At 36.8% G+C, this 20,151-nt stretch overlaps 1 protein-coding gene across 13 annotated transcripts in view; it reads left to right on the top strand.

The window, feature by feature from the left end:
- The window catches only part of RBMS3 (RNA binding motif single stranded interacting protein 3), a 1,258,536-nt gene that overhangs the window by 1,220,928 nt on the left and 17,457 nt on the right, over positions 1 to 20,151 (top strand). For all 13 annotated transcript variants that reach the window (XM_046665635.1, XM_046665620.1, XM_046665611.1 and 10 more), the window contains one exon: positions 19,632 to 19,712. In XM_046665635.1, the coding sequence (XP_046521591.1) occupies positions 19,632 to 19,712 (81 nt within the window). The remainder of the gene's footprint in view (positions 1 to 19,631; positions 19,713 to 20,151) is intronic.

The following is a 20,151-nucleotide window of genomic DNA, read 5'->3' as shown; positions in this document are numbered from 1 at the left end:
TCTCCTAAAATTAACAGGACAAATGAGTTAGAAGAATAGTACTTGTAGACATCCAACATTCAGTAACACTGGAAAGGTATGGAAAATCCAATCAAGTAAGAAGTGGAGTGACATGATAGCAGAAATAGTGCCACAATTTGTTGGATCTAGTATTTAATGGCATGTGCATGGTCAGTCAAAAATAAAGTGATAGTTGGAGACTATTCAATATCCTCTTTCTATTACACGCATACTCCATTTTATATTCTCTTCTCCTAGCCTTTTCTAAAGGTTTTATCTCAGAACTTTATACCTCTGAGGTCTATCCAATCAACTCTAATTTTATAATTTCTTCTTTCTTTCATGAAAACAAACCTGAGCCCATTTTTCGGGATTCTCCCAAGTCCTTCTTGAGGGCCAATTATATGGTAAAATACTAATTTTCATTATGTGACCTTTAACCCCGGTAGTAGAATTTCAGGTCCTGGGACAGATGGCATTCATGTTAGTTGCAAGGCAGATGAGAATGATGATGGTCATTCTCCACATAAGCTTCCTAGGAGATCTCAAAAAATTCTGCTAATTAGAGTTTCCTAATTAGGAAAAGTTCTTGAGATGCTGTAAATAGTAATGAAAAATGTTTAAAGTAATTAAGCAAATTGGATTTGGATAAACGTTTAAAAGGGACAGCCAACTATCGATATCAGAGAAGGTTCCATCAGCAATTGAGTTTTGTTGACAGGGTAAGAGAGGATCAAATGCATAATAGGCAAGATGACACAAAGGCCTATTACCCTTGGCCTGCTGTGTTTTGGGCCAGTTCTATCAGAGCTGATGATGTTTTCTATTTTTTTAACTCACTTTCTCTTTTGCCTTATTTCCCCTTTCTAATTCACCTGCCCTCCCCAACCACAAGGAATAATTAAACACTCAGCCCAAAATGGTTTTATTTAAAAATAAATTTATTGATTCATGTATCTAAAAAACCATAGGAAGAGCTGGTTCAAAAGATACCACTGGGGCCCAGCCCCGTGGCCGAGTGGTTAAGTTCACGTGCTCTGCTTCGGCGGCCCAAGGTTTCGATGGTTCGAATCCTGGGTGTGGACATGGCACCGCTTGTCAGGCCATGCTGAGGTGGCATCCCACATGCCACAAGTAGGAGGACCCACAACTAAAAGATACACAACTATGTACCAAGGGACTTTGGGAAAAAAAGGAAAGAAATTTAAAAATCTAACAAAAACAAAAGATGTCACTAAAGACCTGTTTTGTTTCTACTTGGCTACGTGTCATCTTCACATTCCACAGCCTCACATCTGGCAAACCCAACCCCTCCCCCGCATGATAGCAGAGTGGCTGTCCCAGTGATGACCTTACATGCTCACAATATACCATACAAGGGAGGAGAAAAGGTCATTTCTAGAAGTTTCCACAAAAAAAGAGAAAATGTTTTCCTTCTCAGAAGTTCTGGTAAACATCTTCACTAATATCATTGGCTGGGCTAGGGTTATTTTCATCTATTTCTGGACAAGGGATCAGGATATAGTAACTGTGCAGTCAATCACATTCTAACTATGTGTTTGGGGAACGGAGACAAAAGAATTCCCAAAGGAAATAAGAGTTATCATTGAGAAGGGGAAATGGACACTGAGTGAATAAGAAAAGAATGTTCATTGTACTTGCCCTCTTGTCATCATTCTTCATATCCTCCTCTCTAGATTCTACACTTAGTACAACTTTTGATTAATTTTTGCTTTTGACCTTGAATCACAGTTTAGTCTTTTATCCCTCTTTTTAAATTTCTCTTCTTGCTTTATAAATATCCGTTAGTTAAGAATTAAGGGTAGTTTTAAAGGAATTCAAACACATATTTTTATTTTCTGTCGGTATGCTTGAAATTCATTAAGGAGGAGATTGGTTTATATCTGCCACTGTAAGACTTAAGGCACCTTAAACATAGTTGGCTCTCATAAATATTGTTGGATGATACATGGGAAACACAATTCCTTTTGTCAAAAGAAAGAGGAAAACAGGATCAAAACTCTAGAAAAATCTGTGTTAACATTCTGGCAAGACAGTGTCCATAGTAGCCTGTGAGTTAGTGAAGGAGTGGCCCCAGGTCCTAAACATAAGCTAAAGTCTTCTAGGATAAAGAAGTCAAGGACAGATGGACTAGGTGGGACCAGGCCAAGGAAACTCAGGAGATAAAATTAAGAGTGATGCAATATCTGTATTGATTTTTATTTCTCTTTGACTGACTGCCTTACTTCCCCTACAGCATCACCCAGGAAAGTACACGTCTGGCCCTATTGTTTATTCATTTTTTATATCAGTTAGTTTTATTTCCTCTTGGAACTACTTCTTACCTGCTTCTTTCAATGAGCAAACCCTTAATTTCTTATTTTTCCAGTGGATAGGAAATATATTAAGATTTGGGGTAACTGTTCAGGCTTTTTGAATCAATTGTATCCAATTTTACTTACTTTGTTTAAGAATGTAACCCAGATGTCACTGGGCCTCCTAATATTTTGAAACCAGATAAGGTTGGCTGGAACCCCCAATTTCATACCCTTTGGAAGTCCAAAGCTCTCTGCAGTATGTACTTAACTTTTCAAGGACATTATCGTCACCTCTCTCTGGTCTCTCTGTTCTACCTTGTATTGATTCAGATGTGAAATTCACTCCCTGTCCAATTTAAGGTAAAAATCTTACGCAGAGTAACATTAGTGAAGACTTGGGGCATGTTCAGTAATGGCAACGTAATGAACATTTAAACAATTTCAATTGAATATAAAGATGCATCCCTGTGTTTGAAATGCCCTTTGGCAGCTTCCCCACAGTGGGATTTCACCAGCTCTTCCCTTGCATATGCTCAGGTTCATACCACTTAGGGGAACGTCTCTCCTCCCCTTTCCTCTAGCTCCTCCAGGTTTCCCCTCTCTCCCTCTTTCTCAGAAACACAAGAAATCCTGCCATTTCCCCTCTTTATAACTATCTCTACATGTAGGTTGTGTCTGTCACACATGCCTTGATTGTCCTACTGTCCGCCCCAAGTGTCTTATCAATGTAATTTCCAAGAGAAAATAAACGTGTTTCCTTCCTAAGCTGATTTCTGATCCTGCCAAACTTTAACCATCATTAAGATGATGAAAGTTTGTCTTGTCATAATAATAATATGAATAAAAATAAAACCAATAATAATGACAGTTCCCATCTACTAGGTTCTTAATATGTACCCAGCCCTATACTAAGAACTTTATATATATTAGTTCACTAATATTTCTCAAAAAACTTTAAAGTATGAATGTTTGACCTCGTTTTACAATAAGATAACTGAGATTTATAGATTAAAAACCCAGATCTTTCTTAACCATCATGCTGAACTACTCAAAGTGTCTATTTTTTCCTAATTTTATTGGCTGATATTATTATTCTACAGAGATGTTAACTTTATGTCGCACTGCCTTGAAAATCGTAAATGGAAAATTACTTCAAAATATGTATTGTTAAGTAGATGATGATTATTTTGGGAAAAGAAATGCACTGATACTTGTGTAATCTTATAGCAGTGCTCAAATTGAGAGATAATCTTGCAATGTGTGTCAATAACCCTCCCAAAAAAATCAGGTTTACATTTTTTATCTTCTTTATGTTCCAGAATACGTGAATATTTACCATGAACATCATTATCTTCATCATTAATTTGCTAAGTTCGAAGCATAACATTAGACCAATTTATTTTTTAAGTGTTCTTAAAACTATGACTATTAGTCGACTCCAAATCAGTTTATTGTCAAGCATCTAAATGCCAGAAAATAAATAGAACGCATTCGTAAAACAAAGGTATTTATGTAATAAATTAGAGAGAACCAAAAACACTACGTTAACATGTTAATATGCGCCAAAGCATAATAATCAATATACTAAAAAATAATAACAACAGCAAAAACAAAGAATAAGAAACAAAACTTGAGGAAAAGAAGTTCAGTTGTGCTGCTAGTTGATTTTATAGGTGGAGGGTTTGGATATCTTGCAGAGAAGCTTTCCTGATCAATACCAACAATAAGGAGAGTTATTATTAAGACTCCTTGTCCATTAAGAACTTGGGAGAGCACTAATGAGTCAAGGATAATAATACCAAAGGTGGTTTCTAGTGAGATTTTCAAGCCTTGTTCATTTGGTACAGTTCCATAGAGGGAATATCTGCTTAGGTGTAGATTGGACTCGAATTCAAATGTACAGTCTTTCTTTCAACTCTCAAGTGATCAGCCTCTAGCAATGAGTGGCTAGAAAAAAAAAAAGAGAGAATATTTACAGACCCAACCAGTAATACTTTTAGCATTACTTGCAAGCCTTTATATATCTGGCTTCTGAAACCATCTGAGGTCTCACCTAGCCTGGCTGGAACTTGGAGATGAGCAAGTGCTAACAGGCCTCTCACCTGCATCTCCTGAATCACCATCCTAATTCAGTATTGCTGGGGTTTCTATCGCCGTACAGTCTGTGTTCCCAGGACAGTCCCTACTGCTTGCCCAGTGGATCATCCATTTACTACTGACCTCACATGGTATCTTTTCATCTGTGTTCCTCTAAAAACACTTTTTAAAACCCAAAGACAAATTCCTTTATGTTTTCATGCGCTGCAGAAAAAGCTCTCTTTCTCATGGCTTACCTGAGATGTGGTTTGCCCTAAGAATATATCCTTCCTCAACCACCCTCTAGAATGGAGACTTCACTTTTTTCTCTGACCAATGGAGCTGGAAGGACATATTGGCAGTCTTCTATATCACCGTTGCCTCTTCTAGACCTTTTGTAAGTTCCTTCCTCTTTTAATGATGACACTGTCCCTGGATGCAAACTTCTTTCCCTTCTTTTTGCTTCCATCTGTTGATCTCCTTGCCAAACCACACATTCAATATAGCCTTTTGTCTTTAGTCTCCTCTTACCTCCAGCTCCTGCCTTATTAGTACTATAGTGTCAGTGTTCCTTAATCTCCTTGATTCCAGCGACCTTCACCTTAAGCCACTCCAGCCACTCACCTCAAAGATTGCATTTTGGACCTAACCATAATGGCTCCCCCTCTGAAATCTTAAAACGCTCACACTTGCTTTATCAGCATTTCACTCTTGCATTTCTCCTTTTTCACTGAATCTATCACCTCCCCCTACTCCATTTCTTTCCCTCTCCTGCCTAGAACACATTGTGCATCACTTTAATGGTTCTCTTGCCAGCACCCTCACTACCACTGTTAATAATAGTAATGGGACTCGAAATTCTTTCATTTATCCTGGGTCAGATCTGTCTCTAATTCTCCAAAGGAATAATTCCAAATATTCACCTTTCAACATATTCCAATGAAAAGATTTCCAACATTCACCTCTATGCTCATAATATTGCACCAGTATTCTTGGGCAGTGGCAAGGATATCAGGTGTGAATTCCTTCAATTTCTTGAGCCCCGACCTACCAATTAATTGATTCTGGCACTCAGCCTCACCATCTTTTCTTTAATCACGAAAGAAAAGGTGAGCTTCCTATGTTAGACTTACTTCTCTAGCCTGTACTCATCTCTTCCCACCTCCTCAAAACAATATTATTTTACTACCACTGATCCCAGCCTCAGCCTCACCTTCAGAGTAAGTCTCAACAGAGCACTCATAGCCTCTACCAGTGTTTGTCATCCCTGTGTAGGTGATATTCTTTCCCTGTGATGGAAGATTTGACTTCTACATTTGGTGTCCTGCCTCCTACATGTCGATGTAGGATAATATTGTTTCCTGGTTCTGAATCCCTTTTCTCTTAATTTTAGTTTTGTTTCCTTCATTCTAGCCCTTAATTAAACAATTTTAAAAAAAGAAGCCTTCTTTCTTAGCTGACCTTATTTGCCTTGTGTTTCTGGTGTTCTCCTTGCAAAATCCAATGGTTTTCCATTCATATGCCAAATTCCTGGTTAATGCAGGTGACATGTTGTCACCCAGGCCTGAAGTGGTCCTTGCAGTTTGGATTCCTAAATGGACCAGGATATGACCTTTTCTCACTAACTTAAGGTTCCCAATATTTGAAGGCCCTAATCAAGAGTCTCCATACGTTAGGCATTTTCTATCAAAGAATTTTGGTAAGTCTTAGGAAAGTGTTATCTCTTTCCTCTATAGTAATTTTCATTAGCTTTATTTTATGCCATGATGTGCTTCCGAAGAAATGCCAAACCACTGAAGAAACACTATAATCATATTTTGTCCACAAATTCTAGATATATACATTTATGGCATAGGCATTGTATTAGGGTTCTCCAGAGAAACAGAACCAGTAGGATATATAGATATATAAGAGGAGGTTTACGATGGGAATTGGCTCATGCAATTACGGAGGCTGAGAAGTCCCACAGTCTGCTGTCTGCAAGCTGAAGAACCAAGAAAGCCAGGTGATATAGTTCAATCTGAGTCTGAAAGCCTAACAACCAGGGCAGCCAATGATGTAGCTTCCAGTCCGAGTCCTGAGAACCCTAGGACCACTTGTCTAAGTTCTGGAGTCTGAGGGTCCAAGAACCAGGAGCTCTGATGTCTGAGGGCAGGAGAAAAAGGATGTCCCAGCTCAAGAAGAGAGAGAGAGAGAATTTGCCCTTCCTCTACTTTTTGTTCTATTCAAGTCCTAAGGGAATTGGATGATGCCCCCTCACATTGGTGAAGGCAATCGTCTTTACTCAGCCTACCAATCCACATGCTAATCTCTTCCAGAGACACTCTCATAGACACACTCAGATATAGTGTTTGACCAGCTCTCTTGGCATCCCTTAGGCCAATCAAGTTGATACATAAAATTAACCATCACAGAAATCAGGATGAAAACAAGGGATTAGGATTTCTGTGCTTTTCCCTGAACAGTTATATAGCTCCTTTGAGCTATACAGCTTGAGTTTTTCATCCAGAGTGCTTAGTTATTCATTCATGTTTTCATTCATTAATTCATTCAAAAAATGCATATTGAGTGCCAGTCATGATGAATCAGGCATGGTTTCCATGGTTTGACTGCTAAGAGCTATAACAGAGGTGCAGATAAAGAGTTATTGGATGTCATAAAAGAGAGTTATCACTTCCAAATTGGGGGCAAAAGCAAGGCTTCACACAGGAATTTGGCATTTGGACTCAGTTTAAGAGACAAGTTTTGAATGTGTGTTGCAGGTGGATAGAAAGAGATTAGAACACAGTGGAAACAAGAAAGGGACAGAGGAAGGATATTACGAAGGGAGTGCTCTTAACTGTGAGCGGTAGATTTAGCTATCGCCAAACATAAGTGAGATGGTATAGATCACAGTGATTCCAAGAACTCAGTGGAAGTTGGTTGAAATTTACCCCAGAATAATATCCTTTGTCTCTCCATTGTTTGATGGCTGTCGTCAAACAAACTATTCTTCATTTCTTGTGGCAGGGAATGGAATGTGAACTCTGGCACCAGAAGGTCTATTTCCTTCCAGTCCTCCTATCTTTTTGCCCTTGGCTCTTTACTTTGAATTCTTCATATCCTTGGAGGCAAGCATGATAATATCTGTAGCCTGGCAGAAACTCCTCCATTATGGTTTTGTATTGCCAAAGTTATATATGCTCACATGGTTAGAGTAATACCATTTAAATCTGTTTTTTTCCCTGAATATTCTGAAAGTACTTTTCTCAAATAGCTTTATGCTGTGTTTTTGCAGTTTCCAATTTATTGTTGCTTTCTATTCTTTCCTCCTTATTTAGAATGTTGATCTATCTTCTTTCTTCTCCCTGGTTCCTTCCTACTTGCCTTCATTTGCTCCCACCCATCTTGGATTAATCCCTAATATAAATATTCCAACCAGTAGAATAGGTCAAGTTCCATCTCTGAAAGTCTCTTGATTGAAAAACAAACACATTAAAAAAGAGTATGTTTGTTGATTCTTGTATAGACTGAACACTGTTTCAAAGGACATTTTAGGGGCACCCTCCACATTTCCTCTTGTTGAGTTCTAACATCTACTCTAGTCCACTGGGATGATTGGCGTTCGCAGTGTGTGGGCCCAGGATGGTTGAGAGGAAATGTTTTGTGTGGAAATGGAATTTGCTGTGTGTGTGGCAGCCTGGATGAGTTCCCTTTTACTTTGGCTAAAGTGTCTTTCCCTAACCCGATTTAATGCTTTAGTCACAGACTTCAGTAGAAAACAACAAAGCTTCAGGCACATTGAGGACTTCTTAGTTCACTCATCTATCTTCTTGACAAAGTCCCTCAGTTCTTTTATTTCCAAACTAAAGAAGCAAACCTGCACCCCTAAAGAAAAGACTAAATGAGCCTAAAGAAGCTGAGGAGTATGTTTGTGTAAGTTTCTGAAAGAACTATCCAGATAACAGGTCAGTCAGGTCCTTTGTTAAAGTGATTTCTCCTTGATGCTTTCAGATTTAGAGACTGATTTAAATAAATGTTGACTTGACCTCAACAGACTCTCTCGTTTGAAGAGGTCACCACTTTTCAGAGACTTTTAATTCTTTACCATTGATAAACCATACTAATATGCAAAAATAATAGAGAATATTAAGAAACAACAAAGAAGGGATAAACAGAAAATGCAAATGCAAAATGGGAAAACTGCAGAAGAAAGTAGTAATAATACAAAATATCAATTTACAAAGATTTAATTACCTACTCTGTTCCTGGGTACTGTGGTGAATGTAAAACTGACAATAACGAGTAATGCATAGAATTAAATAGCTTTATATATGTAAGATCAGAAAGGAGAATAGAACTGTCCAGGACACCCAGTGGCTTAGTAACAAAATCTGTTTCTTCTGGGCTCCATCAAGTCCTATTGCCCAATCCATGTTTAACACTATAGTATATGCTTACTTAATACTTGGCACATATTAGGAGCTCAATAAAATTTAATCAAATATTGCTAATAAGTGAATCAAGGATATATATCCATTACTGGAATTTAATAATGGAGCACCTTGGCCTCTCAGTTTCCTGAGTTCCTTACTTCTGATGATTTTTTTCTCTACCGTATCCTAGAAACTGCCATTCACAACCACTGCACCCACTCCAAATTTCAATTTAAATCACCCACTCAATTTCAATCATGCCACTCTCTGACTGCCATCTCCTTCCCTCTACACACTTCTTTCACTACTCTTACTGCAACAGTTCTCTGATGCCATTAAGCCTGCCTACCTATTTATTCTTCCGCTTTGTTAGTATCAGTTTTCCCCTTCATTTCTTCACGTCCATGGCTAGCTTAGATTCTATAGGAGAACATTCTAATCACCTACTTTGATGTGCCCTCACCTCCCTTGACTCCCTCTTCCTCCATCATACTCTCCTGGTGCAGCTTCGATCCTGCTTACATCCAATTCTCAGTCTGCTTCATTTTTTTGAACAGCTGGATGTGCTTAGAGTAAAACATACCACCATGCTGATGAGTTTCACATTAATTTTGTGACCACACAACTTAAATAGGCCCTCATCACTGCCCAGAAATCTTATTACATAACCCTGAGGCATTCAATCTTCCACTCTCCAAGACAATCATTTCATACATTCTTTCAGACTTCTAAACCCATCATCTCTTATTTTCACCTCACCTCTTGCCTCAGAAACAGAAACAATAGAAAGAGAATGTAGGCCCTTGACAAATCTCTCAACCTTCTCCCATCTGAATCCATTCAGTTTATCCTGTTTAAGTGGCTAAGTTGTTCCTGCTCTCATCTAAGGTCACCCTTTCCCTTTTCTGTTGCTCTTTTTCTGTAAACCCTTTTATTGAAGTATAGCATATGTACAGAAGAAGGCACAGTTCATAATTTTACAGCTCAATAAATTTTACAAAGTGTAAACACTCATGCATCCACCATCTATACTGAGATATAAAAGGTCTTGTTATTACAGAAGTCTCTTTTGTGTCCCTGCCTTTTTATTATCCCCACAAAAGTCCCACAGTCGTGACTTCTATCACTATAGATTTGTTTCTGAACTTCAAGTAAATGGAATTATACATTATGAAGCCTTTTATGTCTGCCTTTTAAAAATGCAGTGTTATATCTGTGAGATTTATCCCCATTTGTAGTTTTGTTTCATTGTTTTATGTTACCGTACATTATAAATATATTACAATTGATTAATTCTACTGTCAATAGATATTTAGATTATTTCCAGCTTGGAACCATTATAAATAAAGCTGTTCCATAATTTTGCACATATCTCTTGGTGTATATTTGAAAGAATTTCTGTTGGGCACATACCTGGGAGTGGGATTGCTTGGTCATAGGTTCTCTGAATGTTCTGCTTCTTTGGCACTGCCAAATCGTTTATAGAGTGAATAAACCAATTTGTACTCCTACCAGCAGTGTATGAGAGTTCCTGCTGTCTACATCTTCACCAACACTTGGTATTATAAATCGTTTTCATTTTTGCCATCCTGGTAGGAGTGTAGTATTATATAATAATACCTTAAACTTGCATTTTCCTGATGACAATGAATGAGGTCATCATGTATCTATAAGCATATTGGCCATTTGGAGTTTAGATATTCTCTTTCCAGAAGTGTTTGAGTGACTAGAGAGATAGATCTACGTATACATATACATATATACATATATGTGATTTTTGTTGTTTTGGTTTTTATTGAGATAATTGTAGGTTGACATGCAGTTGTAAGAAATATAATATAGAGAGATCCCTTGTATAATTGCCTCAGTTTCCCCCAACAGTAATATTTTGCAAAACCGTAGTATAATATCACAACCAGGATAGTGACATTGATACAACTCAGAAATCTTATTCAGATGTCACCAGTTTTACTTGTACCCATTTGCGTGTATGTGTGTGTGTGTTAAGTTCTATATAATTTTTTACCTAAATAGATTTTTTTTATCCAACACCACAGATAAGACACTGAACAGTTTCAGTATCACAAGGATCCTTCCTGTTGCCCTTTTATAACGACACCTGCCTCCCCATTACTCCCCTACCCACATCCCTAATCCCTGGCAACCGCTGAACTGTTCTCCATTTCTAAAATTTTGTCATATAAAAATTGTTATATACCTGACATGATATAGTATATAATCTTTTGGATTTTTTTTTTCACTCAGAATAATTCCCTGGAGATTCATCTGAGTTATTGTATGAATTAAGAGGTCATTCAAACTCATTTTTTAAAATTGGGTTTTCTGTGTTCTTACTGATTTGTGGATTTTAAAAAATATATACATTCTATATATAAGCTTTGTTGTCAGATACATGTATTGTAAATATCTTCCCTCGGTCTTGTGAGAATTAGAAATTCTTAATTTTAATGAAGCCCGATTATCACTCTTTTCTTTTATGATTAGTTCTTTTTGAGTCAAGTTTAAGAAATCTTTGCTATTCCCAATATCTTGAAGCCTTTCTCCTATTTTCTCCAAAAAGCTATATTATACCTTTATATTTATATCTATGATCTATCTCAAATTAATATTATGTATGGTATGAGGTAAGGACCAGGGATCATTTTTCCTCCAGAGATATCCCGCTGATCCAGCATCATTTATTGAAAAGATCACTCTTTCCCACATTGAATTACAGTGACTGTCTTATAAGTTAGGTGGCTGTATATTTATTTGCTTCTAGTTTCTCTGTTATGTTCCATTAGTCTTATTTTTCTATCCTTGTAACAATACCACACTATCCTGATTATCATGACTTTTTAGTAAATCCTTGATATCTAGTAGTCCGCATTCTCCAAGTTTGTTTTCTCCCCAAAATTGTCTTGAGTATTCTAGGTCCTTTGCATTTCCATATAAATTTTAAAGTGAGTTTCTTGATTTCTACCAAGAAATCTGCTTGGATTTCAATTGGAATTGCATTGAATGTATAGATTCTTTTTAGAATTAACATTTTAACAAATTGAGTCTTCTAATCCATGAATGTGATATAACTCTCCATTTATTTAGGCCTTATTTAATTTCTCTCATCAATGCTTTCTAATCTTCAGTATAGAAGTTTTCAGGCCTTTCCTCAGAGTTATTTCTAGGTATTTGATATCTTTTGATGCTATCTATATAGTGTTATTTAAAATTTCTTTTTTAATCATTGCTGATATATGGAAATTCAAATTTTTTATTAACTTGAATCCTGCAACCTTGCTAAATTTCCTTATTAATTCTAAAAATTGTTTTTTAAAGTATATTCTTTGAAATATCTATATCTCAGTCATGTCATCTTTGAATAATGACAGTTTCTTCCATCTTTATGCCTTCCATTTCTTCTTCTTGTCTTATTGCACTGTCTAGAAACTCCAAAACAATATTAGAAGAGATGATACTGGATATCTTTATCTCATGCCAAAATTTAAATAGAACACGTTCAGTATGTCACCATTAACTGTGATGTTAGCTGTACAGTTTTTTGTATATAGACTTCTATTCCTAGTTTCCATCTATTCCTAGTGTGCCAAGACATTTCTTCATATACAGATGTCAGATTTTATCAACGTTATTTCTGAATCTTTTGAAAAGATCATATAATTGTCTTCTTTATTCTGTCAATATGGTGAGTGATGTTAACTGAGTTTCAGATGGTAAGCCTATCTTGAAATCCTGAAATAAATCCCACTTGGACATGATGTATATAGTTTTTTCATATATTACTTAATTCATCAGCTAAAATTTTATTTAGAAGGTTTGTATACATGTTCATGAGAGATATCGGGTTGTAGTTTTCCCTTCTGGTGACGTCCCTGTCAAATTTGCTACGTAAACTCATAAATGAGTTGGGAAGTATCCCTTCTTTAGTATTCTCTGGAAAATTTATGCAAGATTGATGTTATTTATTCCATAAATGTTTGGAAAATTCTCCAGAGAAGCCAATTGAAGCTGAATGTTTTGTTGTGGGCAGATTTTAGATTATGAATTCAATTTCTTTAGCAGATAGAGAACGCTTCAAGTTTTCTATTTCTTTTTGTGTCAGTTTTGCTAAATTGTGCTGTTCAATGAATTTGTTCTACTTCATCTAAGTTATCAAATTTATCGGCATAAGGTTGTTTATAAGATCCTCTTTTTATCTTTTCTACTTACTCACTTCCCGTTCTTCGTTGAACCTAATGAGTCTTTCATTCCAACTACACCACTATAAATATGCTTTCATAGTTTCCTCCATTCTGTAATCTGATGTACAGTTAGTTCTCAGTTTTTATCTGACTTACTTATCCTTATCTCCTGAGTGCTCTTTGTGATCCACTGGATTTCTCCTTTGTCCCATCTTTCTCAAGATTTCGTATTACCTATCACAAAAAAATTTGAGAAGGAGAGAATTCATGGTGTCTATACAGAATTCTTTTAAGTTCAAATTTTAAGACTTAGTTTCTTAATCAGCTACATTTCCATAGTAAAACACTTTATTTTTCTTTCTATCACAATGATCTGTGTGCTTGCTCAAATCTAATGGCTTTGTTTTTTTTCCCATATATTCCTGAATATTGTTTTCTCTGCAAACTTGAAGGCCTCCATGGCCGGTGATCACATGGGAAAGACTACTTCTCACTGTTGTGCAGTGGGTGAGGTTTTATAAATTCCCAAGCTGCAAACAACCTCCAAGATTCTTCCTTGTTACTCTCCTTGTTGTAGACCACCAACAAATGGCCCCCACCCCAGAAGACAGTGACAACAATATGTGTTTTTTGTTTAATAGTTTAATGCACACCTGTCTGTGGGCTATGTTTAGTAGAATTCTAGGAAACTGGATGGGATAATATAGGCTACATACTCCTAAGTATGTAGGAGCCTAGGTATCTGGGCTCCCATTTCTATCCAGCCCACTAACTGGCTTTCTTTTCTCTTCAAGTGCTTTTATTCCTAGCAGGTTAAGTACATGTTGCTATCTGTATTCACCTCCACCTATTCTTCAGGGATAGTTATTTCATTACTCACAACTATCTACTTTGTTATTTCTATGTGACTACCTTAAAAAAGTTAATAGTCTACTTTATAAATTAGCATTAACATAAATCATTATGAAAGCATGCACTCTAACTATTCTGGTTGGGGATCTTCTTTACTCTTCAACATTTCATTGGCAGAAATAGAAAGAATATAGGAAGACCTGATAGGAAGTCCAGGTAAGAGTCCAGCCTTATCAGGCCCTAGTAGGGGCACTCTTTCCTTTTGAGGAGAATCTCTCCAGCTCTGTTCCGCCCTATGGATGGTCTCTCATCCATTGAGTGACATGGAGACTTAGAAGGCATTGTTACAATTACACTCCAGGCAGCTGTTACTCCTTAGTCGAAGCAAGCATATGAAATCATACCAATTTTCCAACCCAGGTTCAGGTATTGCTTCTCAACTCTGAGATGATAGAATTTTACAAATCCAAGAAATATGGCCCTCAAAACTGCAGAATACCTCTACCCACCTGAGGTAACACTGTGCCTCTCCCTTAGCCACTCACCCATACGTGACGAATCATAACTCAGGCCGTTCCCTATATCCTCAAGCTTCCTTCATTGAAAGAAACTTTGTACTGGATGAAAGTAATTCACGTGCATGCTGTTAGCATCATCGACCACAGTTGCTGCCTTCTCTGTGCAACTTCCTTTCTGAGGTGCATTTTTACAACTTTCCTGTGTCCTTCTCATTGACTTTCTGGGCTTGATAGGACCAGGACCATTCCCCTGCTGAAATCTGTTAAGCAGATTTATGAATTTTATAGCAAAGACTAGAAGCACCAATTTAAAATCTAAATAGTATAAAGACTCCAAATGAGCAAGTTGGATAAGTTATTTTAGGAAATTTCACAATTTGAAATGTGGGAGCTTCCTTGCCACTCCTTTGCTCTACGAATAATTAAAATGAAAACTTTAATTAGAAGGAAATATATAAAACACTTTTTATTTGTTTTGCTTTGGTAGGGGAAAAAAAAGTAAATCCAGAACTAAAAATTTGGAGTTTTCTTTCTTTGTGTCCTCAGAAATAATCAATGATTCCTCAGTAACAGAAACAGTTTGTCCTAACTTAAATAGGCAAAAACACAATTCCTCTCCAACTTCACCTTTTTTTTTCTCTTTTTGTGTAACTATCTTGGTGATGCAGCGTCTAGACTTCTTGGAACAAGTGATGGAGTCTGGAATTTATTCTGTGGGTTTGAAAATGGCTATTTAGGTCTCCTGCATACTTACTTGTGAAAATCTGGTACTTTCAGATCATGTAAAAATCATCAAGCTGTTTACCAAAAAATAAAAATTTATGCTTTAATGTCAAAACTTTAAGCTACATAATAGCAGGGAAATCTTGTATGAATTTATCCTTTTTGTCTCTATCATCTCATCGTAATGTGGTTCCTATCAACCATTGTATCAAAAAAATGCAAAATAATTTGTACTCATGAAAGAATTATGGAAGATATTTTCTAGCTTTTGAGAAATACCAGTAAAAGAAATTAGCTGAAAAGATGTACATCCATTCTTGTTATAGTTTTAATAAGTAATCCACACTTTATCAAGTTGAAATGGCATATTTTGTATATCACAGGTCCTTCTCTTAGTCTTTTGTCATCTGTTAGCTGGATAAAATGAAAGCAGTCTCTGAGGCACCCAGATCAAAACAGTTTTTTGTGCAGCCTGGATTATTAAGTCTGGCTGTAGTTTATCTGAGCTCTTAAGGAAATCAAACTGTGTGCTTGCAGAGAAAGTTCAGAGTTATTTTTCACCGATTACCTAAAGCTGGGAGTTGATCTTACACATAGCTGTAGCCATTTCCTGTAAGCACTTGCTCTTCATTTTACAAGGCTGTCGCTTCTTGAGGCTTTACCCTGGAAAATGGATATCTACCACAGAAGAGTTTTATTGCAAAAGTTTACCCAGAGATAATAGTCTTATGAGGCATAAAACTGCATAGCATTAACTTGTTTAAAATAAGCCTATCTCTAATTTTCAAACAACGTTCTCAAGCTCTATTAATTTTTCCGTGACAAAAAAAAGCAAGCAGAAAGATTTTTTTCATTAAAAGATACACGCACACCACACATTGAACTGAGCTGATCTCTTTTACATTATAAAATCTCTATTGGTTCTATTCAGAAGAGGAGCATAAAAGTAAGTTAAGTTATAAGACAAGTTAAGCATATGAGATAGCCCTCCCAGAAGAAAATTAGGTATTGTGAGTATAAGTAAAATAAAAAATGTATGGAAATTAAATGACAATAAAAATTAATCAAAGACATATTATTCTGTATTTCTTAATTGTAACTCCAGTTATTAAAGCCCATTAATAAAAAAAAAACAAGTTGATATCTATTTTACATGGAAATGGTCAAAAGGAAGGTCTTGGGCTTTATTTCCTTTATTTATTTATTTTTTTTTTGAGGAAGATTAGCCCTGAGCTAACGGCTGCCAATCCTCCTCTTTTTGCTGAGGAAAACTGGCCCTGAGTTAACATCCAGGCCCATCTTCCTCTACTTTATATGTGGGATGCCTGCCACAACATGGCGTGCCAAGTGGTGCCATGTCCACACCCGGGATCCAAACCAGCAAACCCTGGGCCGCCAAAGCATAACGTGTGCACTCAACCACTACACCACCGGGCCGGCTCCCTATTTCCTTAATTTTAAAGGTAATAAAGTAAACTGAAAACTGCTGAACTATGGGTCAGAAGAACTCGAATTTATTCCCATTATATGTGGGTCTCAGTTTCTCAATCTGTAAAATGGGGGAACCATCCTGCCTGACTCACAGCATTGTTCTGAAGAGAAGATGAGTATGAATTTATGCCATAAGCAGTTCAGTTTTCCCACATTCACGACTTTATTGAATGTCATAGGAGTTGTGAAGATTTACTGATTCAGTTTTACTGAACAAAACACAGATGAGGTTTTGAATAACTCAGTCATTTGAAGAAGCTGAGCTAAGAATCATACAAAATACTTTGCGTTAACTGTATTGCCTGGGAACCCTAGTTTGGCAAGAGAGGTCTAAAAATGAGGTGGATTCTCATGTGAACTGGTGAACATTGCTTTGTATGGCCCCAGGCTGTATCCCTAACTCTAGTCCACAGAAATGGCTCCTTAAAGATGCGAACAGTACAGCAAGGATAGAGCAAAGTAGTGTCCTGTACAGGGGTGCCAGTGACGTTGTCTTCTTTGGCAAGGACATACGCACTCACTTATTAGACCCAGTTGCAAAGTTTGGAATTACTAATTCTGGAATAGAAAATATCCAAATTAGTGAAGGATTAACTCTTTACTAGTATAATATAAATCTTGGAAAGCCATGACCAAAGTGTAAACCATGAGCCACAGCAGTATCAACTCTGTGGTCGTATAAATTCACAGTCGGCAAAAATAGCTTCCCCCTTGCTACAAATCTACTAGGATTCTTGAGATTCGGTTAAAGAAATATTTTCCAAAGTATGTTCCTTAGAGTGCTAGTTCTAAGAAAAATTAATAGGTATACAAAAAAAACTTTTAGAAATATTGGTTTAATTACCTTGAAATAGGCTTCTGTAAAAGATGCTTTCTCAGAGTTTTTTATTGTACGTCAGCATCAAAAAAGATACCTTATGCAGCATTGCTCAAACGCATAGGAGCACAAGAAAGCTTTTCTCTCAATTGAGTTAGCATTCTAAAAATAATACATTGTAGGGAATGCTAAATTAAAGGATTTTTAAAATCGGTATAATATGGGCAAACCACCTGTCTGAAATGACCAAGGAACTGTTATCCCCAACATACTTTCTGGAGCAATTTTGTTGGCAAGACCTGCCATAGACGTCTAGGTGTGAAATAATACTTGCTGAAAACTCCAGAGTTTTGTACCTTTTGAAAAATTGACTCTACTGGATACCTCAATACTTAATTGTCCTCTTAAGGACACGAGGCCTATGAGGAGCAGAGTTGGCTAAAGTATTTGTTTAAAGGTTATACAAACACATTAGGGGGGTGATGAAATTAATGTCTATAATGAGCTCAGAATTATCAACGGCTAAGAGGCATGTAAGATTTATAATTGGAAATGGAAGACTTTCTCCTTGTATCCGTTCACTCAGCCATTGAACAATTCCTTATTGAGTATCAGGCATTGCACGGTATGTTAGAAGATGCAGGGATTTGGAAAACGTGGCCCATGATGCCTTTAAGGAGATGATAGTCCAAACAATTTTAATAAAAGAGTGATGAATGCCGTGAGAGCACAGAGGACAGGGCACAGAAATCTCTGATAATTTTCAACTATAAAGCTAAATTGTCAATATGCCCAGGCCCTTCAAACAATTGCTCTTGGTCCAAGATACAAGGTTGTTTTTATATACATATGAATTGCACTCAGTTGTTATTAGTAGCAACGCAGGGATTACAGAAAACAGTTTGGTTTGTTTGATTTAGGGTTGTTTCACTAAGACCATCTCTATTTTTAGCAAATGGATACAGTAGGACAGTGCTTAGTTTAGGATGGAGATGCATTCATTCCAAAGTTGCTTTATTGCTGTAATTCTCCATGAATATTAAACAACAACAACAACTGATGAGCTAAGATCCATTCAGATTTTCCTCTGGATCCAGAATCATCATGCCCCTTGGATACTGAAAGTACCAAGATACACAAAACATGGTAATTTAGGTTTTGCATATTTATGCAGGGCCTTTATATTTGAATTCAGCAAATTTAGAAGAATAGAGAATCAGAGTCCTGTGCTTTCCCATAAAAATCATTCCTCTAAACCTTTATGAATTGAGAAAACTTGTCTTCATTAGATGATTCTGGTTCTGAAATTCTGTGATGGTGTTCAAGTTTAGAAACTCGGAAGTATAGTTGATTCCATAGCAAGTTCCATTCTCGGACAGTAGAACTTTGAATTTGCAGGGGGAATGTGCATTAGAAATAGGAATACGGGTCATACTTTATGCTTACGTAGGTGAACATGTATTTTTCCTAGGGCTTCTTTCTTCATTGCAAAAATACATGTTATCACCAAAACCTATTTTACTGAATACCACAACTTGGTGAAAAATGATTTAACTGTTTCATTGTTCATCTGGATGAAAAAATGTGGAGAGTTAAAGGAGTTGAAAAGAAACTACAGACAATGACATGAGAATGGAATGAGGGAAGGGAACAAAGGAGACTTCAACGTTATCTGCAACACTGTGTTTCTTTTATACATAAAAAAAGTCAGGTGAATAACATTTGCCAATTCTGAATGTTGCTACATAATATTTCTTGCATTATTCCTCTATTTTTCTTTTTTTTTAGTTAGAAAAGAAACTATTACTAACAATATGATGATTCATTCATTCAACAAATAATTGGTTGAGAGCCTACTGTGTGACAGGTGCTAGCAATAAAATGGAGGAAAAAAACAGACATCATCCCTGCCCTCATGGAGTTTATGTTTCAGATGAAAAAGTGAAATGTTTGAGATCTGATATAGAGTGTTTAAAAAGACAAAGTAAGGTAACGGGGGTGAATTGGCTTGTACTGATATTGTGGAGGTGGGCTGCTGTTGGTACTGAATCAGTAAGCAAAGGTCATTCCATGCCGATAGGAACTGCCTTATTTTTGGTCAAAATAGAGTTTAATCATGCACTGGCCATGGGCCACGTACCTAAAGCAGTCTCTTGTGATATCTCCTTTTCTTGCTGGTTGCAAATCCAAGTTCACCTGCATTTTTCTTTGATTCCCTCTAGTATATGACTGCTGCTGCTCCTATGCAAGGGACCTACATGCCCCAGTACACGCCTGTGCCTCCGACAGCTGTTTCTATTGAAGTAAGTCTGTCTCTGTCTGATAGAAAGAGGGTAAAAAGTATTTTTACTCTTTACCTCTTTTAACATATTTGAAAGTCTGTACCTTTACTTGAACATACTTATGTTTTGCTTTGCACATGAAATAAGCTAATTTGCTATAGAGGTATGAGGGAAGTGCCATTTTCATATTTAGAGAAAAGATCAGAGACAAAATCACTACCCCATCAATGTTAACCACAAACACTCATAAATAGGGAGGGAAAATCGTTTGCAACTATTTGAATGAGCTAGTTCTCTAGTACCCTGTTACTCAAAGAGTGGTCCCTGGACCAGCATCATCAGCATCCTGTTGGAGCCAGTCAGAAATGCAAACTGTTAGACACCACCCAGACCTACTGAATAAGAATTTGCATCTTAACATTTTAAACTCAGAGAGCTAGGTGCATATTAAAATCTGAGA

Source organism: Equus quagga, chromosome 1 (assembly GCF_021613505.1).
Source record: "Equus quagga isolate Etosha38 chromosome 1, UCLA_HA_Equagga_1.0, whole genome shotgun sequence".
NCBI classification, from domain to species: Eukaryota; Metazoa; Chordata; class Mammalia; order Perissodactyla; family Equidae; genus Equus; species Equus quagga.
The sequence above is the reverse complement of the archived record's forward strand: the minus strand, read 5'-3'. Positions and strand labels throughout refer to the sequence as shown.